At 44.9% G+C, this 25,234-nt stretch overlaps 1 protein-coding gene across 5 annotated transcripts in view; it reads right to left on the reverse strand.

Moving 5' to 3' along the window:
- GRIP1 (glutamate receptor interacting protein 1) overlaps window positions 1–21,020 on the reverse strand; it is a 761,849-nt gene extending 740,829 nt beyond the window's left edge. For all 5 annotated transcript variants that reach the window (XM_047787148.1, XM_047787146.1, XM_047787145.1 and 2 more), the window contains exon 1: window positions 20,818–21,020. In XM_047787148.1, coding sequence (XP_047643104.1) covers window positions 20,818–20,875 — 58 coding nt within the window. In that variant the 5' untranslated portion in view covers window positions 20,876–21,020. The remainder of the gene's footprint in view (window positions 1–20,817) is intronic.
- Between the last annotated feature and the right edge of the window lie 4,214 nt (window positions 21,021–25,234).

Raw genomic sequence — 25,234 nt, forward strand, 5'->3', positions numbered from 1 at the left:
GCCGTGTCAAGCCCAACCAGGAGCTGGGCTGGACCACAACATGCACTGAGACCCCTATGAACGCCCATCATATGCTTCCCAGACAGCCTAGCTCTTCAACACTCATTTACTGAGGGCGGGGCCGTGCACTTTGCAGAGGGATTTTGGAAAATTCTCCACTTGATGATCTGTCCACTATGGTACAAGGAGTTACGGGGGATAGGCGTGGCTTACAACTAGCACCATGTTCCAGATTTATTTCAGTGATGTGCAGCATCCATTTAGACATGTACCCTGACATCCCAACCCCACTGTAATGGGACAGGATACCAAGTGGAAAGGGCCACCAGTGCTGACTTGAAGAGCAAATGAAGTTCTCTCAGGCAGGGTTCCCTTGGGAGACTCAGAACCAAGCTAGACAGTGAACAGAGCAGGGTCAGAGAGGTACACCTAGTTGTCAGTGGAATGGGAAGCCAGGCAGCTTTTAGTGGCTATAAATAATACAAGGTTCCAGTGGCAGAAGGAATCTGGGCTGGCAGAAGAATCTCCCCAGATTCCAGGTCAGGTTTGCCACAGTCTTGTCAGAGATCAGCTCTGCTGGGTTTTTTGCTTTGTTTTGCTTTGCACTTGTATTCTGTAGGCCTTTAACTGAAGGGTTGAAACAGAATTGAAGTCATCACATCTTTGCAAGTTCTCTACACTGAAGGATAACAGTTTACTTGATATGTTTATGTTTTTTGTCTTGGTTTAGCGTATCTTGAAAGTCTTGCATTGAACAAAGCTTTTCTTCAAATGAAGTCATTGACAGGAAGAGAACTAGAAAATTGTGATTCAAGAGCTTGATGTCAGGCCGAACCCCAAATCAGCAACAAAATACACAGAGGCATGTGGTTTTAAAATCAGTCCTTTTATCCAGATATGTATAATTCTATAACAAGCTTCAGGGCCTTGAATCTGGTGCAAATTAGCCTAGAAAAGTCTCTAGGTTATATCCATATTTACATTTTCAAATATTTTTTCTTTTTGTCTTTTGTCTTTTTAGGGCCACAGCCACGGCATATGGAGGTTCCCAGGCTAGGGGTCTAATCAGAGCTGTAGTCGCCAGCCTAGGCCACAACCACAGCAATGCCAGATCCTTAACCCACTGTGAGGCCAGGGATAGAACCCACAACCTCATGGTTCCTAGTAGGATTCATTTCTGCTGCACCAAGATGGGAACTCCTACATTTTCAAATATTTTTAACCTGTTTTTATAGTTACCGAATATCTCTTTTAACGGGAAAAATTTGTGAACAACTCCTCATGAGACACAGAGGCCTCCAAACATCCTGGAACCCACCTTGAAAAACAACCCTCAGGTAACTGCATCACCCACCAGAACACACAAACCTGGACTTGTCTTGTACAGGATCATGTAATTAGTACACTCCTCTAGATTGTACTGACAGGTACTTTTATAGCTACTCTTAAAATCCGCTACAACCCTGCAGGGTAACTGTTGTTATGGTCCTTTTACCAAAAAAAAAAAAAAAAATTGAGAGGCAAATAATTTGTCCACAGAGCCAGTCAGTGTTAGGAGTTAGTATTCAAATTCAATTCTGATTCAAAAAGTCCACATCTCTAAATATCCTGCAGTATAATCACTTTTCCTAAATTGTTTTCCCATTGTGAAAAGTAAAGTTTTGATCACTGCATTTTTTTTTTTTTCCTCATCTATTGCATCCATCCCAAATCTAACTGACCTGATGAGGAATGCATGCAAGGGCTCTGATTCATTCAGGAGTCTTCAGTCTACAGGAGGAGTACGGGCTTAGATCAATCAATCAACCAGTGACTACCAAACGCCTGAGACGCCTTGTGCCAGGCATTACATACAAAACCTAGGGAAGTAATAGAATTGATCATTATTCTGATATTCCAATGTTGGGGGGCCTGGGGGAAACCAAGCAAATAGCTCGGGAATTTAGAAAGATAGAGTAAGGATATTGTAAGGATAAATAATCACTGATGCACAAGCAAATGACAGATTACATGTAGTAGGAGTCTGGGAAAATTACTTGTTAAAGAGGTGCTTTGGGGCAGGTGGCGGGGAGGGGGATGGGGGGGATGCTTGCATTAAATCAGTTTTCTTAACCTAAGTATGATTCATGGTTATGCTGAAATTGAGATTATCCACCATGCAATCAACTGTATCTAAGAAAAAATGATGTACTAGTTAGGAGTGCATGCACATATGAATCACAGCCTTCGAAGGAAGAATAATGCTATATAATAACATTATAGATGTTTTCCTAAAAATATGTAAACATTCCCTAATAGGTTTACCATATAACTATGTAGCCCTTTGGTTTCAAGTAATAAGCAAGGAAATTGATTTAGTACTACTTCCTGTGCTCCATATTAAGAAAAAAAAAAACAAATGACATAATAAATTATTCAATTAAAGGCCTTTTTTTTTTCACTCCATTGGAGTACAATGAATTAACTTAGAAAAATTAGGGCAAAATAGACTAATCTTCATTTTACTGGCATGTTCGTATATACTTGGTAAGACCAATTGGGCTTATCCAGGGCCAGAAGGAGGCTGATAGAAAGCTACCGCCTTTACTGCCCTTCCATAAAACAAGAAAGGAAAAAAAAAAAGTATAGATAGGGAAATGTGTAAACTATTCAGATTTGTTTTTTTAAAAAAACACCTTGCCCTTGGCACAACATCTTCGAATGCCACATATAACAAAAACAAAAATTACTTCTTCACTTAAAGCAACGGCATGATATCATCCCACGCTATGTCCTGGTCCGAGGTGGCGAGATACTCCACTCTTGCCTTGGACACGGTTTCTGCCTCTGGAAACCATGAGCAGAGGCTTGTTTCTTTCCCACCATGATTTTTCGTAATGCCAGCTCACGCTGTCCCATTCATTCAGTTCACAAATACTCAATGTCTACACCATGCCTTGCCCCGTGGCAGGGAGGGTGGACACAAAGCAGACTGTGACATAGCTGCGGACACAACAATCGTATTTCGGAAAATCAGGAACGCAAGATTTTCACTGTAAAACATTCCCCTGGCATTTTTCTGCTTTACAACACCAACGAGGTCATCAAGAGAGGTATATCCCAGCAGAAAATAGTTGTAGCTTTATGATGTTAAAGAACGCTTTTCAAGGCCCTGCCCATGGCTTGCCAGGATGCAAGGGAACCTCTCTACTCGTCTGCTATCTTCCTCTCTTGGGGCTGAAGTAGTCTCCGCAGGTCCCCAGTTCTTTTTCACCCTCAAAGGGGAGGCCAGGAATGATACGGTACTAGTGACTCCTGGTTCCCCCTCCAGGGGACCCAAGCTGCTTAAAGTTCAGAGGGAAACCCTGAAAGCAATGGGAAATGTAAATATGAACATAGCCACTCCATCATCTGAAAACTCTCTCTCTTGCTTTTTTTTTTTTGTCTTTTGTCTTTTTGTTGTTGTTGTTGCTATTTCTTGGGCTGCTCCTGTGGCATATGGAGGTTCCCAGGCCAGGGGTTGAATTGGAGCTGTAGCCACCGGCCTACGCCAGAGCCACAGCAACGCAGGATCCGAGCCCCGTCTGCAACCTACACCACAGCTCACGGCAATGCCGGATCGTTAACCCACTGAGCAAGGGCAGGGACCGAACCCGCAACCTTATGGTTCCTAGTCGGATTCGTTAACCACTGCGCCACGATGGGAACTCCCTCTCTTGCTTTCTTAGTGCCACTCCCTTGGAACCTCAATTCATTCAACGAGTATTTACTGAGCACCTATTATGAGCCAAGTGCTCTTCCATCTGCTAAGGACAAAGCATTAACAATAGAGGTAAGATTCCTGCCTTCGTGGAGCCTCCCTTAACAATAAGCAACAGGCATATACAACATCCATATACATAAGTAAAAGAAACAGTATGTCCTAGGGTGCAATGGAAAAAAATGAAAGCAAGAGGGAGAGAGGGAAGAAGTATTGGGGAGGCTGCAATTTCAAATAAGGTAGTGAAGGAGAGCCTTACTGAGAAAGTGACATTTACGCCAAGACTTGAAGACAGGTGAGAGAGGGTGTCCCACAGGCAAGTGCATAGAAAGACACTGAGACAGGAGCAAACTGGGTGTTTCCAAGGCCAGGATGCCGGGAGTAGAGCAAGGGGTGGGGTGGGAGGCAAGTGTGGGGGAATGAGGACAGGAGGTGGCAGGAAGCCTGACTGGGGGAGGGCCTTAAACTTTGGCTTTTACTCTCAGCAAGACACAGAAGTCTTTTGAGCACATCTTAGGTATTTTAAAAGGGTCACTATGGCTGTGCTGCAGAAAATAGTTGTCAGAAGACAAGGGGACAAAGAGAAAACCCAGCTGGGAGGAGAATGCAACAATCCTGGTAAATACAGATGACAGTGGCTGGAACGCGTTAGACATGGCAGAGGTAGATGACCAGATTCAATGATCAACTACAGGAGTTCCCACCATGGTTCAGTGGTTAACAAATCGGACTAGGAACCATGAGGTTGTGGGTTCGGTCCCTGGCCTTGCTCAGCAGCTTAAGGATCTGGCGTTGCTGTGAGCTGTGGTGTAGGTGGCAGAAGCGGCTCAGATCCAGCATTGCTGTGGCTGTGGCGTAGGCTGATGGCTACAGCTCTGATTGGACCTCTAGCCTGGGAACCTCCATATGCTGCAGGTGTGGCCCTAAAAAGACAAAAAAAAAGATCAACTACAATGATCAGGTTCTCGATATATTCCATATTTTCTGAAAGACTGGATGTGGAGTATGAAAGAAACAGAGGATCCCAGGAAGATACTTTGACATGATCAAGGAGTGGGGTGAGTGCACCACTTACAAACCTGGGGAACACAAGAGAGGAACGTGTTTGAAGGACAAAAACAGGGGCTTGATTTAGACATGTCAGGTAAGCTGCCTACCGGTTAACTGTTCACATGAAGATGCTGAAAGTCCTATGAACAGGGAAGCCCAGCGTTCAGGAAAAGGAGCAGCTTGGAGATACAAAATTAGGAAGTATCACATGTTGATGAGACTAGAGGAGAGTATGAAAGAAGAGGAGGCACAAAGACCAAATGCTGGTGCACCCCAGTTTTTAGACATTGGGGACATAAGGAGAAACCCCCAAAAGAGACCCAGAGGAAGCAGCCAGAGAGGAAGGAAGAAGTAGGACAATGTGAGAGCCTAGAGGCCAAGTGAACAAAGTCTTTCCAGAAGGAAAGTAGTTAATTATCTCAAATGCTCCTGACTAGTCAGGTAACACGTGATTGAGAATTAGCCAGTAGGTTTAACAACATGGTGGGGGTCACCGATCATCTTGGTAGAAGGAGACAGACCAGCACACAAACACTGGACAGGACTAAGTTCAAGAGTGAATAAGAGAACTATCAAAGAGTGACTACAGAAAAATCTCTGAAGGGATGCTGCCATTAAGAGCAGAAAAGTGGAGTGGTAACTAGAGGGAGTGGGAGTCAAGAGAGGATTGTTTTTTAAAGTAGGTTAAAGAGGAGCTCCCATCGTGGCTCAGTGGTTAACGAATCAGACTAGGAACCATGAGGTCGAGGGTTCGATCCCTGGACTCACTCAGTGGGTTAAGGATCCAGCATTGCCGTGAGCTGTGGTGTAGGTCGCAGACGCAGCTCAGATCCCAAGTTGCTGTGGCTCTGGCATAGGTCAGCAGCTACAGCTCCGATTCGACCTCTAGCCTGGGAACCTCCATATGCCGTGGGTGTAGCCCAAGAAAAGACAAAAAGACAGAAAAATAAAATAAAGTAGTGAAATACCATCACGGTTGAATGGCAATCATTCAGTAGAGGGGGAAACGAAGGATGCTAGAGGGACAGGAAATACACTGGAGCCACATCCCAGCGGAGGCACAAAAGAGAATGGGATCTGGTGCACAAGTGGAAGGCTGGCTTGAATCAGAGCACTCAGGTCCACCACAGTAGCAGGCATGAAGACAGATGACATGGACACAGATGTAAGGAGAAGTTCTCTTTTGACTGCTTCTATTTCCTAAGTGAAAGAAGAAGCAACGTCTCTAACAAAGAGTGAGAATAGGAGCAGAGGAGATGAAGATTTGAAGAGGGAGGAGAGAGTGGGAGCTATCAGTCATCTAGGAGAGTGGAGGCATCAATGAATGGACCAAGGAAATGTAGCTATCCAGTAGCACTAAAGGCCCATTTGAGAGTAGCAACCTTGACAGTAAAGTGAAACCAGAAAGCCTGGCTGAGTGTTTTTCTCCAACCATATTTAACTACATAGGCAAAAATCACAGTGGTAGAAAGTTGGATCTAACCAGGTTTTCCAAGTGAGTCCTACCGCATGAAAGAGGGAAGAAGACATTAAGAGTATACCGAAGAAGGTCCCCTCGTGGCTCAGCGGAAACGCATCTGACTAGCATCCACGAGGACACAGGTTCAATCCCTGGCCTTGCTCAGTGGGTTAAGGATCCAGCATTGCCATGAGCTGTGGTATAGGTCAGAGACACGGCTCATATCCCATGTTGCTGTGGCTGTGGTGTAGTCCATTAGCTACAGCTCCAATTTGACCCCTAGCCTGGGAACCTCCATATATCATGGGAGTCCCTCCCCCCAAAAAAAGAGACAACAAAAAAAGAATATACCCAAGAGACTGATTATATGAGATATGAAGGACCTGAAGTTGGGGAGAAGGGAAATGAGGAGGTGAGAGGGTATAGAATAGCAAAAAGCAGCTAGGTTCAGTGGGTTTTAAGTCTGAGTGGGATTGAAGGATTATTGGAATCAGGATCACGGAGGCTGAGTCAGAAGGCTAGGTACTGACTGGAGAGCAGGATTCCTGAGATGTGACTAAGTGGGAAGGGGGGGGGCGCATTGGCAAGGACAAGGCTGAGGGCAGCAGTTCTCAAACACACTGGTCTCGGGATGGCTTTACAACATTCTCGGTTTGATTTGGTTAGGGGGGCTGCACCCGTGGCATGCATAAGTTCCTGGGCCTGGGATTGAACCTGCACCACAGCAGTAATCGGAGTCAGAGAAGTGACAATGCTGGATTCTTAATCCACTGAGCCACAAGGGAACTCCACAACTTTCTTAAAAATTAGTCAGCACTCCAAAAAGTTTGTGGTTATGTGGGTTAGGCCTATTTATATTTACCACATTAAAATTAAAACAGAAAAAAATTTAAACATAAGAATACACAAGTATACCTTCTATTAGCTGCCAAAATGAAGACGTTCATTGCATATAACCTCTGAAAACTATACTGTGCACTGAGAATTAAAGTGGAAAAGGCAGGAATTGCTGTTGTGGCTCAACAGGTTACGAACCCAACTAGTATCCATGAGGATGTAAGCTCCATCCCTGGCCTCACTCAGTAAGTGAAGGATCCAGCGTTGCCATGAGTGTGGTGTAGGTCACAGACATGGCTTAGATCCCGCATTGCTGTGGCTCTGGTGGAGGCCAGCAGCTGCAGCTCCGTTTCAACCCCAAGCCTGGGACCTTCCATAGGCCGCAGGAGTGGCCCTAAAAAGCAAAAAAGATAACGTTCAAAAGGCAATTAATGTCTGAATGTTGTTATGGAAATGAGACACCCTCTGAAAGCATATTAGGGAGTCCCAGAGGCCCCCAGACCTCACTGCTTGTCTAGGCTGTGGCCATGTGGAGCTATAACAATTGAAAAAGAGGACACAGGACAGAGAACTGAAGAAACCGAGGGACAGTTTTTATGGGTATTTAAAATCACATGAATTATGACAGAGGTAGAACTAGAACAAGTAATCGTGCGGCAGAGTTAAAACGGTCAAAGGGAGTTTCTGTTGTGGCTCAGTGGTTAACAAACCCAACTGGTATCCATGAGGATGGGTTCGATCCCTGGCCCCACTCAGTGCGTTAAGGATCCAGCGTTGCCGTGAGCTGTGGTGCAGGTCACAGACGTGGCTCAGATCCTGTATTGCTGTGGCTGTGGTGTAGGCTGGCAGCTACAGCTCCAATTCGACTCCTAGCCTGAGAGCCTCCGTATGCCGCAGAGGCGGCCCTAAAAACACAAAAGACAAAACAAATAAAAAAATTAAAGATAAAATGGTCAAAGACTGCAGGAAGTGACTGCAACTGGAGAAACTGTGGTTTGGGTGGTCTGATGGCATGAGAGTCAAAATTCGGAATTTTTAGGAAGGAGGGAAGAACAGTCTGGAAGTGACAGCCTTCTCCAGGGGTGTGTGAGAGAAAACGGCCGCCACCTGAGACAGCACAGAGGCCGTAATGAGCATGTCATCTTCTGCTCAAAAGGGGGGCCTTCCAGACTCTGAAAGATAAAATGTATAGGAACACTATCTAAACCGCTGATCATCTCCTGTGCCTGCCCATTATGGACGGAATATTTGTATCTCTGCATCCCTCTCACCCCCCAGAAGCCCCTCGCCCTCAGTGTGACTGTACCTGAGATGGGGCTCCCAAGGAGTCTTTAAGGTTAAAGGAGATCCTAAGAGGGGGGTCGTGATCCCACAGGATGCATGTCCCTAGAGAGGACACAGTAGAGCTCGCTCCACCCCCCACTCCCCCCGGACCTCACGCTCGCTCCCAGGGAAGGTGGCCAAGTGACAAGCCAGTGAGAAGGCAGCCAGGGCCACCCCAGAGGACAGCCCTCACCAGAATCACCCCTGCTGACACCAGGATCAAGGACTCCCGGCCTCCGGAACTATAAGAACATACATTTCTGTCCCCAGCCTGAGTACGTGGTTATGGCAACCCAAGCAGATGAAGACACGGCCCTCCCTCCTTTTGCAGTTTGAGCAATAGGGGCTGAGAGGGTACGGCTTTGAGTAAATGCAGTCACTGAACGCAGAGCCCAGATCACACTTGATAATTTTTTATGATGTTGGTGAAAAAACTAGGACTGCTCTTTAGTGGGTGGGTGGGTTGGCATTCCAGCTCACTAGAAAGCCAGATGAGGTGCTTCCTTAGTTGATACAGCACTACAGGTGTCTGATTCTAGTCTGGCAAAGTTTTTTTTTTAGGGCCACTCCCACGGCATACAGAGGTTCCCATAGGAGCTGTAGCTGCTGGCCTACGCCAGAGCCACAGCAACGCAGGATCCAGGCCACATCTGCAACCTACACCACAGCTCACGGCAACACGGGATCCTTAACCCACTGAGCAAGGCCAGGGATTGAACCTGCAACCTCATGGTTCCTAGTCAGATTCGTTAACCATGGAGCCAAGACGGGAACTCTATAGCCTGGCAAATTTTCATCCTCCTAACAAAAATTATAGGCGGGAAAGTGAAATAGTAACAAAGAAACTAAATTTACATTCCCTTGTTCGAGGTTTTCATTTAATGAAAATGTGCTCTGCACATTACTGGAAAAGTACATATTTAAAAAGAAACACTCAAATTCATCTGAAAAATCTAATTTCTTTTTTTTTTGTCTTTTTTTTTCATCTTCTCTAGGGCCACACCCACGGCATATGGAGATTTCAGGCTAGGGGTCCAATCGGAGCTGTAGCTGCCGGCCTATGCCAGAGCCACAGCAACGCCAGATCCGAGCAGTGTCTGAGACCTTCACCACAGCTCAAGGCAATGCCAGATCCTTGACCCACTGAGCAAGGCCAGGAATTGAACCGGCAACCTCATGGTTCCTAGTCGGATTTGCTAACCACTGAGCCACAACGGGAACTCCTAAAAAATCTAATTTTAAATGCCACTCTTCTGTAATCAACAATCCTGAGAACTAAGAGGACAAGGGAGAGATCCTTATGATGATCTAAGTTGAGGATATTAGTGTACTCATCCCAGTCTTTTTCTATAGAACTTATAAATATTGGTAACAAGAGGAACACTTGAAATCAGAAGGTATCAGGAGGAAAGCTATTTACAGATTAAATACTAGAATACACAAACCAAAAACACTACTTTATTATCTGAAGTTTACTCATGTTATTTTCCACTGTTTTATTTTTTAATGTGCTAATAGGTGAAACCTACTTTCATCATATTTTTCTCAAATAATGAGAAAGTTATATACCTAAAAAAGATATAAACTTTAGTAATTTATGCTGTGCAACTCCACTGAATTTTCATATTGTCTGTTACATTCAACAACTGTGAAGGCTAAAGAAATAAACACATCACCAATAAAAATTTCTATTTCTTAATTCTAATATCAATTCATACAAAAAGTGTTGAGTATAGCTGGTGATCTCTTCTAAACATCTTTATTCAAAAACGTAAACCTTTAAAATACATCAACATCTAGGGAGTTCCTTGGTGGCACAGCAGGTTAAGAATTAGGTTACTGCTGTGGCACAGGTTTGATCTCTGGCCTGGGGACTTCTGCATGCTGTGGGCATGGACAATAAATAAATAAATAAATAAATTCATTTAATTAAAATAAAAAATACATCAATGTCTAATAGAAAGCATACACTGCAATCACACAGCCAACCACGCGAAGAAGAAATATGTCATTTCTCATGTTCACACATTTGCTGACAAACTACAAAGCGCAGATTTCTAATACAAGTATTAAATGAGAAAGATCTGTGTAACAAGTAAACCAGGAGAAGGTATTGGTCAAAATTACTTGTCAGCTTCAAGCTGTGTTATTTCTGGGTTGTTCGACAGTTCTCTACTTCTTTCTTCCTGATGTTCAGATCTAAGGGAAAGGTCCCCATCTCATGATGATAGGACTCTTCCCTCATATCATGTATTCAATCATCTGACCCCTAAACCTTCCAAGTTTTCAAGTCATTTAAGCCATTCTAGATCTCTGGGACAGCAAAGAAAGAAGAAAAAAGGAAGGGAGGGGCAGATAGAAGATGAGGTGCAAGTATCCGACACCCTGCAAGGAGTCAAAACTTGTTGACAGGTACAAAAGGAGAGGAAGACTAACACCTGCATAGTCTTAAGGACATCAGTGAACATTCTGACCAAAGATCATTCCAGCAGGAAGGTCCCTTAGTGGGCACAGGCAGAATTCAAGGTGGCACTGGAACAATACAGTGGCAGTATCTACAGAAGGTACCGTAAGACAGGTAGGGATGATGGCATCTCCCAAGATCCCACAAAGTCCATCATGGTTCATGGAAAACTGCTGTGTTCCCTGGGTGCCAGGAGGAATACAGAAATGCTGGCAGGAGCGGAACCTAGAAAAGACATGGGTTTTGGAAAAAGTCACAGACTGTAAGTTCTTACAACCAGATTCAATAGCAAGATCCAGGAAGCCCAAATCAGCTGCCAGGATGACATTCAAAGACCAAATGGGAACAGTCTCATTTCAGTGGATACCAGGGCATGATGCCCAGTCACCAGTATGCCAACTCCAGAGCACTGGATGCAGTGAGGGTTACACAGTGAGTAAAATGCCCTTCACCCAGAGCCATGAGGATACAAAGCTTTCCTGTTCACCTGAATGTTATCTTGGAAACGGAATGAGGGAAGGAAAACCCTTGAGAAATGAGAGAAATCATCAAAGAGTCTTTAAACTGGAGACCAGTGTGCGCTTAGTGGACAAGATCAGGTGTTCTCCATCTTCAGTGGGAATGGGATCTTGAAGGCAAGGTGAAAGCAGCTACAGAAAATAAATTACATTTCCTGCGTGTATTTCAAAAGTAGTATGTCCACTTGTACACTCATACACACCCATCGTTCTGAACACTGCTTCCCAACCCCAGCTGCATAAACACATTCTAAACCAGTACTATTCAAAGTGTGGTCTGTGGTCAGTGCCCGTCAGGAAATGGTTTATTATCTGTCCATGGTTAGATGAATACAGAAAATGAAGATAGGTGTTTAGAAACCCCTACAGCAATTTGCCATTGCTCCAACATCTAAGCCTGTGATGAACAAGCTCATCTCATTGAACAGGACATAGACAAGTACAGGTGTGGTCAGACTCAGGTGGGTAGTTTCACATGGTACAGACCACGTATCAGCCTGCAGTGGGGGACAAACAGCTCTCCCCTGCGAGTGGTCTAAGTACTAACGTAGATCGGCACACTACCTAATTCTACCATCAAGTGCACTGCCAATACCAGGGTAATTTGTATTTAGGATGGCAACAGTGCAAAACAAGAATGCAGGACCTCATAAGCAAATGACATGTTTGTGTCCAGGAAAGACCAGGTGACAAGAGACTGTTAAGACCAATGTTCCAGAGGAGTTCAACCAGAGAAAATGACAGTACCACTCCCAGCAGCAAGTCCCACATTCATCCTGCGAGAGGGAAATTTCCTTTCAGGCAAATGATAGCAAGTCGCATGAAGCAAATGTTGTTCATTTGAAAGTTATTGACTTCTTTTTTTATAGCTGTGTTTATATTTCACATGTAAAGTCTGTTTTGGTTTTATGGTTGTATGAAAGCTATTAGGAGCGTACACCTAGTTTTACATCAGTACATATGCAAGTAACATAATTGAAATAAAGTCAGCAATGGAGATCTGCAAGAATTTTTTTTTCTCCATTAAAAAGGCTCCATATGATTTCTTTTTTTTTTTTTTTTTTTTGGTTTTGAGGGCTGCACCCGCAGCATATGGAGGTTCCCAGGCTAGGGGTCTAATCTGAGCTACAGGTGCCAGCCAAAGCCACAGCCACAGCAACACCAGATCCAAGCCGTGTCTTCGACCTACACCACAGCTCATGGCAATGCTGGATCCTTAACCCATGGAGCAAGACCAGGGATCGAGCCCGCAACCTCACGGTTCCTAGTTGGATTTGTTTCCACTGCGCCACAACAGGAATTCCACCATACGATTTCAATTTGAGAAGTAATAGTGTCTTGGACACTGAGTTGAGGTCTGAAACTTGGACTGGAGAGAAGCAGAAGCTGAAGCTGGAGCAGTGGCAAGGTGTACTCAGCCTGTGAGCTGAACTTTTCCAAACTCAGCAGGGAAAGAGGCTGCCTTGAAGAATTGTGCAGCCTGTACGTACTGCAATTTAGTTACATCATTTGAGTTATTTTGTTATAAATGAGAGCCTAAGGGGGAAACCTCATAACACACTCGAACTTCATTTGGGAAGGCAAAAAATTAAGATGTTTTTAATGAACGCTTCCATTTTATGAAACACATGTTACACAAATAACACCTCCATCCAGAAATGGCCAGCTAACAGAGGCACTCACTTTAAGAATCTCAGTCTTTCAACAACTTCTTCCCTTTATGTAACCATGTAGCAAGAACAGCTTTCACCCCATAGCAACTTTAGGAGGTCAGTATCAAGAATCATCATTCCTTTCCGATGACAAAATAGAGGTTCCCAGGGGCAGACTGTGCCTAGACCAAATAATCAAGAACATGGCCAAGAGAGGACTTTAACTTCACTTTTCTAATTTCTGAGCCCAGTATAAGAAGTATTTTAAAACTTGGAGCTTCCCGTCATGGCTCAGTGGTTAATAAATCCAACTAGGAACCATGAGGTTGCGGGTTCAATCCCTGGCCTCACTCAGTGGGCTAAGGATCTGGCATTGCCATGAGCTGTGGAGTAGGTTGCAGACTCGGCTCGGATCCCTCGTTGCTGTGGCTCCAATTCAACCCCTAGCCTGGGAACCTCCATGTGCCGTGGTGCAGCCCTAAAAAAGACAACACGCACACACAAAAAAACCCTGATTCACTGAGCATTTCATTGTTTTCAGAAAATAAAGATTTTTAATAACCTACCCAATTCTATAAAATACATTTCTATAAAATAACAACTACCAATCTTCTTCAATTCAAAAAAAAAAATCACTTTCAATTCCAGATTAATATTAGGAAATAAGTGCAAGGGGTAATAACTATTTTTCCTTTAGAATTAGCTAGTATATAAATTTTATACAAGTGAAAGAAAAAAACAAGTGCGCACTAAGGTATCATCATGACCCAGCCTGGTACCCAATCACTGTGGTCTCTTTTTACATTATTCTCTCAGGTTATGTATACATTTTCCCCTCCATAGAGTGGGGGGGAGGGGATAAAGAAAGGCAGCATGTGGAGGAAAGAAGAGCTGGCTTTGTATCAACATATTGGGTCTCAAGACACAAGCCTGAATCGAACTATGCTACCTACACCAGAGTCCTGCGCTCGCCGTATTTCCTATGGTCACCTGTTCACCAGGTCCTCCTCCTGAGCATCTCTGCACAGCCTAGAACAGGGCTGGAGCCTCCTACCTGATTCCCAGCCCTCCAGTCCCTCCTCTTTCTAATCTTTCCTTCTTGCTACCAAAGTGACACTTCTAGGATGCACACTCTGTTGCAAGTCCTTCATTTAACTTTTCATCACCCTCTGGGTACAATCTGAACCCTGCAACTGGTCATACAAAGTCCTTCCAAATCTGGCCATCTCTAGTCTCATCTTCTCCTACCCAGTTTCCCATATTCTTACTCTGCAGTCCCTTTGTATGTTCATATTTTACATGTCAGCCCCTTAAGAAACCAGGAGTGGGCGTTCTCTTGTGGCACAGCAGGTTAAGGATCTTGCATTGTCACTGCAGTGGCTTGGGTCGCTGCTGTGGCATGAGTTCAATCTCTGGCTCAGAAACGTTCGCATACTGTGGGCATGGCCAAAAAAACAAAAACAAACAAAAAAACAGTCACGGTTCCTGGACTCTTTCATTCCATAATGCTTTGGAACACTCCACTTTCCTTTCCTGAAATAACAACCCTCACATTCCCCACCCCAACCTGAACTCCTCTTCTTCTTTCAAGTCTTTCAGTATTTGCTGTTTGACCTCCTTCGAGAGCATCCTCAGAAGCTTCCCTCTGCCCATCTGCCCTCAGCACGCTCAACCCCTCTGCCCTACCCTCTCAGCACTAATCTGTGTAGGAGGAAAGACGCTGTCATATCTGTGACTCTGTAACTATATATAATAATCTCCTTGAAAACAGGAACAATGATTTTCCCATCCCCAGCACCCATCATGTCAGTCAGCTGTCAATAAATGTTTACTAAATGCATGAAATGTGGCCTTGGGCACATTTCTCTCCATACTGGAGTTTCTTCTTCTTCATGAGAGTCAGACCAGAAAGACTGGGCCTCAAAAACCTCTGTGTTTCAGCACAACTTTTCACAAAACACTGGACTTTCTGCTTTACTGGTTTATGAAGTTTTTATTTTTTTAATTTTTTTTATTACTCAATGAATCTATTACCTTTAGAGTTGTACAATGATGATCACAATCCAATTTTATAAACTTACTATTGCATCATCAGGAAACCGTGACGTGTCAAGTTTATAGATCTCAATCAAGAGACATAAAAATAATACCAGTTGCCACAACTGAATCCTGAACTGTAGGCAAGGTACTGACAGAAATTTCCCCCCCCCCCCACACACACACACACTTGTTCATTTCATTTCCTCCTCCATAAGGGAGATGTTACCTGCCCTGGTTTTAAAGGAAAGACACTAAAGTGGCATTACACCCATTGCTGCTTCACTTCAAATATCTTCTCCTCCATCACTTTGCTGGGTGGGGCTGAGGAATCTCTCTAGGGCACTAGCCATGTTTCCACACTATTCAACACCTGATTTGGTGCTTAAAGTTTAATCACTATTGAAATGAAAGGTGGTAAGGAATTCAATCAGGCACACTTTAATCAGCAGATGTACTTAAAGAACGTTAACTTCCCCATAAAATTGATAGCACCCTTTGGCCAAGTGACCTGTCTAAACAGGCAGATTTCTTGAATGAGGAAATTTGTACTGACAGATTTTTATATTAATATTTAGAACACCTTTCGGAGTGCCCATCGTGGCTCAGTGGTTAACGAATCCGACTAGGAACCACGAGGTTATGGGTTCGATCCCTGGCCTTGCTCAGTGGGTTAAGGATCCGGCGTTGCCGTGAGCTGTGGTGTAGGTCACAGATGCAGCTCGGATCCCTCATTGCTGTGGCTCTGGCGCAGGCCGATGGCAACAGCTCCAATTCGACCCCTTGCCTGGGAACCTCCATATGCTGCAGGAGCCGCACAAGAAATGGCAAAAAAACAAACAAAAAATTTAGAACACCTTTAAATTTAAGAAGCGAGTCAAACCTAAGTTTTGCTCCTGTGTTTGCACAGCATTCTCTGTTAGATGTGTTACTTTCTATTACTACTTCTTTTGCATTTTGTATTGCTAAATTATTATTGTAATTTAACTGAAAACAAAACGGGTAAAATCCTAAATGCCTGACACCATCAGCTATCACACAGCATTTAACATACCTGTTTTAAAACCCATGGTATTCAAGTCCCAATATCCTTTACCAATTTAAGTTGATACTTCTTTTTTCTTCATGAAAACCAATCAGGCTGCTGCAGAAGAAAGCATTATCTGAAGTCCCTTTGGCCACTGGGCCTTCTGACAGATAGCCAGGCAGAGAGCTCAGATGAATGGCTTTAATTAAATAAAATGTTGGGAAAAGAACAATGCAGAATGGCTATTAACAATATAGTAGTCTCCTAGTTCATCACTGTGAGGAAAAATACCTGATTCTTGTTAATTCTGGCCTTCATGGAAAATCCTCCTTGAAAAGAAGGAAAACTATGTAATAATTCAAGTCCTTGGTGGAAAAGCCATGAGTTTCTTTAAGTTTAGTCAAATAATTCCACTTAAAAATAGGATGACATAACAATCCTTACAGAGTTAATAAGTCTATCTAGTTTGTCAAATATCCAAAATACCCAGAATATAATTTAGAAGCTTTTCCCCAGTATATGTAACTGGAAAAACTCCTCTAAAGAACTCTTTTTTTTTTTTTTTTTTACTAGGCATGTGGAAATTCCTAGAGCAGGGCATGAACCCACACCACAGCAGTGACCCAAGCTGCTCTAGTACCAACACCAGATCCTTAACCTACTGTACCGCAACAGAACTCCTTTTTTAACATTTCATAGTGACATATTTGATGGCGTTTTATTAAAATTCCGTCCAAAAAAATAAAATACAATTCTGTCCAAAAAACCCGTAAGACATCATAATGTTAACAGTGCTACAAACTTCATCTTAGGAAATGTTAACAATTTCTTTTTCTCATCATCTCTTTAGAAACTGGTGCCCAAAGTCTTGGCTTTGTAACTTTAAGCAAATATTTTCATTCTCTGAGCATCAGTTTCTTAAATTGTCAGGGGAAATAATAATACCCACCTTACTGGCATGTGGTAAGGACTGTACCAAATAATGCTCCTGAAATGTCAAACACCATGCCCAAAGCACAGCAGGCTCTCGGTGCATTTTGATTTCTTCTCTTCCCTCAACAGCTTTCCCTAGTCAAAACTCAAACTTCAAATTGAACTTTTCATTAAGCAGGTTAGATAGGATAGGGTCACCAGATCTTCTTGAGATGTGGCAAATGAAACAAACCAAAGATATAATAAAGGCACATTACTTAAGCCTCCTGTGCTTTCTCATAGATATTTCATAAAAGCTAATTCTTTGTATCTAAAAAGATCCAAAATACTCTCCTTTGACAAAACAGAAGAAAAATCCCAGACACAATAATTCCTAAAGGAGTCCCAAGGAAAGTTCTCAAGTTCACCTATAGACCTTTAAAACCTATGAGAAGAACTGAAAGGCAAGGGGGAGGAGAGCTATGTAACATGTATACATTTTTCCTGGAGAATGTGTACATACACTCAGACACACACACACACACATTACCAACCAAATCCACAGCAATCTGAAGGGAAGCTAAAAAGCAAAAGAAAGCCATCATTAATTACTGACACATCTATCCCCTTATACTGAGACTTTCCTTAACAACTATGTTCTTATTACTCGTGATCAGCTAATAAGCAGATTCAAACAACCAATAAATTACTTAATTTAATTTGAACGGAAGGGATATTAAATAGAACGGTTTTCAGAATCACTTCTCTTCTCCTAAAACATTTACCCAAAAGTGTACTGGGTTCTAAATGGATTGGATTGAGGAAGAGAAGAGGGGGAGGGGGGCAGGGAGGACAGAGAAATGTGTCCTGAATTTTAACAGTATGTCACTGTACGTGGATGAATCCTAACATGTCATTTTGGAAGTGAATGCATTCTCTGCAACAACCCGTATGTTGCAGTTTATCTGCTCAGCACTGCATGCAGTAGCAACAGTTTACTCCATATCATCTTGACAGAAGCCTTCAACATGAACCCAAATTATGAATGGTGTGTAGGTGTGGCATGCGATTATGCACACTGGCCAAACCTCTCTTTGTGACAATATCAAGAAGGCAGGTTCCATAAATCTAACTTGAGATTAGCTTTTTTTTTTCCCCAAAAATAAGGCTAAGAAATACTTGTTCAAATATGTGGTCCTTAAAGAACCTAGCAGCCTGTATTAATTTGCATTAAGTTTTCAGAAAGAGATTTAGCTAAATAAAATCTACATGAAAATACGCTATGCTAGAATAGTCTCCAATGGGTTTTGGAATGTCTACATGTAAACTGGAGTTGGGGAGGGGGGTTGTGGAAAGAACAGTGGTTCTATGAGCACAACCAACCTTAGAATTTAATAGTAAGATATTAGAAATTGACTTCTTGGTCAGCGTTATCCCCAGACAAAATTTAAAATGTACTGGTTCCCTCTGTGTTCATTATTTTCCTAACCAACCTGATAGTTTAACACTTCTGTTTATATCTGAAGAGAACCTAACTCAACACTATTTGAATCATTTAAAAGGAAAAAAGCTAAACATAATCTGATCTCAAATGCAAATAGAAAATTGCTCATTACCTGACAACACGATTCTTCTCAAGAGATAAGACAATCTAAAGCAGTGTCCTCTGACACATGTATTAAAAATCATGTAGGCAGCTCAGTTCATTCAAATATATACATACACACATACACACACCTGAAATACAAACACCAGGTAGGAGATTTTAAAAGAAACAAAACACATATTTGTACATTCCCAATGAAGCAGGCCCTCAAAAAGAAATGCCACAACCACACAAAAACAATACGAATTAGAAAAGTATTGCATAATATAAGCAAGAAGAAAAGAACAATTTAAAGTGAAAAAAAGATACCAAGTAACAAACAGTCCCTGTTTTCTCCTATCAGAGAAGATAAGGCAATTTCTGACTCAGATTTTTATGTTCTGGAGGAAATTCAGCCTTATCTCCACCAAGCAGATTAGGCGATCATCTTTCAAAGTTACCATGTATTTCTAAAGACATACAAGTACATTCCGTCACGATCCAAAAATCTACCCATTCCAGTATTCTGATAAAACGTGCTGGCAGCAATGCAATGGTTTTTTTAGCAAATGGATACTTTTAACACCAAGTGCGCAGTGACATTTAGCTTATAAGACAGACACTCCACCCTAGACAGAATGCTTTCATTTAGTGCTTTTACCTGGTTATAAATTATTGGACGACTACTTGCATCTTTTAAAATATGATTTACTAAAGGGAACAGCAGAAGTATTTCTAAAGCAGGGGTGCCTTCTGAGAGGGTGAAGTCACCAGAGCATGAGCTGGAAAATAAATGCACATTTCTAATAAGCAAGTGGTTAAAAGTGATGAATTCCCTGAGTCATTAAACAGAACAGAAACCAAAGACAGGTTGTGCCACCTAGAGAAAAACTGGAAATCGTACATTGGTTCTTCAGTAGTAGGCATTATTTCAAAAGCCTGAAACTTTTGGCATGCCCAATAACCAAGCCACCCTCCAGAGCAACACGCTGCTGGATTCAGCTCCCCTGAGAACTCTGCCTTCTCCACTCGCCAGACTAGCGTCCATCTGCTCTCTTCACCCGCCCACCTACCCACGGAGCACCATTTAACCGCGGTACTGACGACTGCCACAGTCCATGCGGACCCGGCATCCTGAAACCCTTCCAATTCTAAAGCATTTTCCTCGAAGCCAGGGCAGGCCGGGATGCGAGGAGCAGAGGAATAAACCCTGGTGGACCTTGCCAACCAGGGTCCCTGTGGATGCTAGCAGAGCCACGGGCGCACACCTCTCCAGCCCCGTGGGGCCCGCAGAGGAAATTCTGGTGCACCCAACACATCATATCCAGGTTACCGAGCTGAACTCCCTGGCCAACCTCCGCACAATCCAAACACCGCGGAATGACCTCAACAGAACCGAGCCTTTAAGGTGCAAAAGGCCTTCAACTTTTCCTCCGCGAGTCACTTAAAAGCAATGTGCCCAGTACACTCGTCAGGCCAAAGCACAAAAGGTCTACAAGTCACCTAGCACGGAAAACCGCCTTTTACAAAGAAAACAGACAGCAATTAGGAAAAGCCCGCAGTCTTGCGGTTTTAACTTGACAGCGGGGACTGCGCTGGGGCGGGACTCATCTCCGAGGGCTCACTCCCGGCCCACGACCCCCAGCCTAGAGACATCTTTTCTCCTTCTCCCCTCCCCCTCCCTAGACCTGCGGCAGCGCCCGCTTTCCGCCCCCAGGCTCTTCCTCCTCCTCCTCCTCCTTCCCCTCGCAGATTCCCCTGCAACTTTGAGCTTGGCAGCACCATCAAAGCCCAGCCAGAGATGGGGGACACCCCGGAGGCGGCCGCCAGAGGAGGAGGAAAGTTTGAAAAGTCACTTAAAGCACTGCAGGACCCCCGGTCACCCCTACCACCCACCCAGCAAGAGGCCGTCCGGGGCTCCACGTGTAAGCGGGCCCAGGAGTAGCTAGAGTTCCCCCACGTCCTCTCCAGAAAAATATTTGCCCAAGCGAAAAGTTCCCTGATGCAGCACCCTCCTTCTTTCCCCTCCCCCCCAAATAAATCTAGAGTTCGCACGCCGCCGCCCAGACTCGCCCGCGGCCCCCGAGGGCGCGGCGCCCCTCCCCCGTCGGCCGCCGACAGGTCGGGCGGGGGGAGCCCGGGGAGAGGGAGGCACCGGGGCGGCCCCCGGCCCGGACCCCCTCCCGGCCCTCCCCGCCCTGTCGTCCAGCTCACCTCGTTCCTGCTCTTCCGCCTGCAAGCAGATGGGGATATTCTTCTTCCAGCCCGGCATGGTGTCTGCTCCCTGCGCTCGATCTCGGGCTCGCTCCTCCTCGTCTCCGGGGCTGGCCGCGCCTCCCCGCTCGCCTTCCCGGGCCGGCCGCGGCGCGCTCGGGGCTGTTCACCGGGGCTGGGGCGCCGAGGCGGCTCCCGGACGCATCGAGGCGGCGCCGCGCGCCCCGCGCTCGTCTCAAACTCGCCGGCGGCTGCGGGTGGCGGCGGCCGGGCCGGGCCGGGCAGAAGGGGCTGCGGCTGCGGTGTGGCCGGGAGGCCGGGCCGGGGGCGGGGGGCGCTTGCAGGCCGAAAGCCGGGACTGCGGAGCCCCCGGGAGGTGGGTGTGGGCGGCGAGAGTAGGCTCGCGCCGCCGCCTCCGTCCCCTCCTCCTCCTCCTTCTTCCCCTTCCTTGTCTCTCTGCCTCCAGCAGGTGGGACTCCGAGCCGCCGCCGCCACACAAAGCTCCGCCGGCGGCAGGACTGAGGCTGCGGGTTCCCCGGACGCCTGGCGGCGGAGCCTCCCCCGAGACGCGCGCGAGGCTGAGCGGGCACGGAGGGGGCGCGCGCGCTCACACCCTCCGCGCCCCGGGCGGCCGGCCTGCCAGGTACCGAGCCTGGCGCCGAGCAGAGGCTACGGAGCTCGCGCCGCTCCTCCCCCCCCAAACCCAAACTGGCGGCTTCACTGGCTTGGGCAACGACCTCGCCGAAGTAGGGGGCAGTGTCCTTCCCTTTAGTCCCTCCTCCCGCCGCTCTCCCCCCGCCCGGGCAGCCGCCCCCTCCCCCCAAGTTGAGACTTTGCAGCTGCGGATTCGTTAACTTGGCCCTCAACTAAGAGAAACCGCAACTTTCGAGTGGTCAGCGCTGGGGCTGGCAATACATTTTCTGCTGGGGTGGGAAGGGCGTGAGTAGAGAACCTCTTTTGTTGTCAATGAAGCCAGGAGACCTTGGCTGAGTGATTATTTAATCGCTGTCTTCAAGAATAAGAAGGGTTTTATGATCAGATTTTATGATTAGTTTCTTGTCTTTGTCGTAGGCTCAGAGAATATCAATGGAAGAATGAATGGGGGGGGGTGCTTTACAGCGAAGCCTGGAAGATTCCGCCCAGAGTTGGGGGCGCTTGTGTGATTTCAAAAGGATAATGCTGGGAGGGGCTCCTGACATCTTCCTGATGCCGCTTGGCAACTGTCTGTCCTGCGGGGTTATGACATCCATCTGCCTCAAGGCTGGGGGCCCGGCTAGATGACACCGGGCTCCTCACCTCCTGAGAGTCAGATGGGAAGTGAGAATGTGGGGCCCCTGAGGCTCTAACTACTGGTGTGTAGTTGTCAGGGACCAACCACTGCACTGTTATGACTCTCTGCCCTGCAGTTTATTTTGGCCTCTGAAAGAACTGCAGTTTGCTCTCCCAAACTGAGGACCTTGACTCTTGCCAGCTGTCTCTCTCTCTTCCCTTGGAAACATAATAATACAGCCAGAGGAATATAATAACTACAAAAGACGGAATCTTTTTCCCTGCCACTGCAGAAGCAGTCTTATCAGACTGGATGTTTGCTCCTGATGCTGCCCCTTGGCTGGCTGGCCGGCTGGCCTTACAAAACTGCCCAGCTGCCAAAGACAAGTGGCTATTTCTCCCAAACAAAGGAGACTCTGGTCCAGGAACTTCAACGAGTAAAGGAATTGAAGGTCTACAGGCAAGGCAGCATCAAACCATCCCAGGGGGTTGTCAGTAGAAATCCCCGTCTGAGCTGCTCAAATCGTCATTCCACACTCTTTGAGAAGTAAAAAAAAAATCCAGAAAATCCATATGAATGTGGCACCTGTCACCCTTACAAGGCCTGTCCTCTGTCCTGAAATTAACAAGACTCCTTGGGTACTTTTCTCTTGTCCTCCTCTTGTTTCATTTTCCTTATGAGGAAAATGGCATTTGTCATCACTTCCCCCTAAGGGACAGGGCAAACCCATCCATAACCAGGAGAGCTGGTGCCTGTCCACAAGCAAAGACTTAGGTTTTGACAACATAGAAATGACTATAGCATCAGTGTGCTGGCTTTTTGTTTTAATAGCATCTTCTACCATATTTTACATGTATGTGTTTGTTCTAACAAGCATAATTCTAAAAGACCTACACAATGAGGTATGGATTATACCCTACTCTTACAGTTACATTGCAATCAGTGGTGCAGTTCTCTGCCAAGATGAGTCACAGATTACAGTTGCAGCTCACAACTGTGAAAATAATAGTATTTTGGAGTTCCCGTCATGGCTCAGTGGTTAATGAGTCCGACTAGAAACCATGAGGTTGTGGGTTCGATCCCTGGCCTTGCTCAGTGGGTTAAGGATCCGGTGTTGCCATGAGCTGTGGTGTAGGTTGCAGACGTGACTCAGATCCTGTGTTGCTGTGGCTCTGGCGTAGGCCAGTGGCTACGGCTCCTATTAGACCCCTAACCTGGGAACCTCCATGTGCCTCGGGAGCGGCCCAAGAAATAGCAAAAAGACAAAAAAAATAAAATAAAATAATAAAATAATAGTATTTTAACTTGGGTAGTCGAAAGTCCTAGTATGTGTTAGACTTTTGGCTAAAAGCCAGAGATACAAGAAGAAAATTGAAGTTTAGTAGTAGAAGATCAAAGTAATGCATTCTCCTGTGTACAAGGATTAGATATTACTTTACAGATTATAAAACTGAGGCTGGTAAAGAAACTCTTAAGAATGGATTCATATATTCCCCAACCCCACAGTACTTATTGTCTAAACACTTGTTCAACAATATCCAACGCCTTGTATCATCTTTGCATGTTCATCTAAGTCATCAGGCTCTAATCTCTGTCAGGGAGAAATAGGGCTTGTTTCTTTGTATCTCTAGAGCCAGGGACAGTAAGCTCTCCGTCAAGGATGGTTGACGATGATGGTATTTAACCTCACTTGGGCTACCCCTAGTCTATTATCTATGGGAATTAGGCGCTAAATGAATCCTTTTCATTACACTATGGAATCACTTGATAATATCAGACAAGAAAAAAAAAAAACTAACTCATTTAAAATTCAGTCTGATATATTTGGGTCCATTGCCCAAAGCCATCTCATATTCAAAACATTGTATTTAAAATCCAGTCTGATATATTTGGGTCCATTGCCCAAGGCCATCTCATATTCAAAACACTGTATTTAAAATCTACTCCAGGAGATCCCGTTGTGGCTCAGTGGTAAAGAACCTGACTAGTATCCATGAGGATGCGGGTTTGATCCCTGGTCTCCTTCAGTGGGTTAAGGATTCAGCATCACCCTGAGCTATGGTGTAGGTCGCAGATGCCACTTGGATCCAGTGTTGCTATAGCTGTGGCTTAGGCCAGCAGCTGCAGCTTCGATTCTATCCCTAGCCTGGGAATTTCCATATGCCACAGGTGTGGCCCTAAAAAGCAAAAAAATAAGTAAATAAAATAAAAAATAAAATCCTACTCCAAGGAAATTGTAGTGCTATTGGGACTTTATGGGGAAGACCTCTACCAATCAGTAGGATATAAGATATATTATTTTTCTCCTTTAGTAAATTTGAAAAATCAAAGTTTTTTAAAGACTGCAACGACCATGTCTCTTCGTATACATCAGCTCACTTAAATTAAGAATTTGTAGAGTTCCCATTGTGGTTCAGCAGGTTAAGGACTCAACGTAGTCGCCCTGAGAATATAGGTTCAATCCCTGGCCTCGTTCAGCAGATTAAGGATCCAGTTGCCACAAGCTGTGGTGTAGTTCTCAAATGCGGCTCGGATCTAACATTGTTGTGGCTGTGGCATAGGCCTCAGCTGCAGCTCCGATTCAGCCCTTAGCCTGAGAACGTCCATATGCCATGGGTGTGGCTATAATAAGAAAAAAAAAATTGTGCTCCTTGTCTGAACATAATTTTTTCAAGTCATTTCTGTCATTTGAATGGCTTCTGCCTTTACAGGAGTCAGTTTAACCTAAATTAATTGACCTTAACTTGTATACAACTGACTACACAGCCTATCATCGGACACACTCCTAAATATGGCCTCACTTGGTTCTTCTATTTACAGTTTTCAAAATGAAATGGAAAGGAGACATGTTCTCTTACTACTAGTGCCTCCCTCATCTAGTAGAAAAGGAAAAAACCCTGTAAACCAAAGGCTTTAATTTTACTGTTTGATCACTTTTTCAAGCTTACGGGGATGCACTCAGTTCATCAACGAATTAGAAATGTGTGTAATGGAGAGAAACAGCAGCTGCCCTTCCATCTCCTTAGTACTTTTGACAATTGAGCTTCCAGTCTCCTGCTCACAGCGCCTTCACTCTAACAGTGTTATGACTTCTTGGGACTGAATTTCATGAGCTTGAGGAGTCCCCCAGGAGATGTAAAAATCCCA

Source organism: Phacochoerus africanus, chromosome 7 (genome assembly GCF_016906955.1).
Source record: "Phacochoerus africanus isolate WHEZ1 chromosome 7, ROS_Pafr_v1, whole genome shotgun sequence".
NCBI classification, from domain to species: domain Eukaryota; kingdom Metazoa; phylum Chordata; class Mammalia; order Artiodactyla; family Suidae; genus Phacochoerus; species Phacochoerus africanus.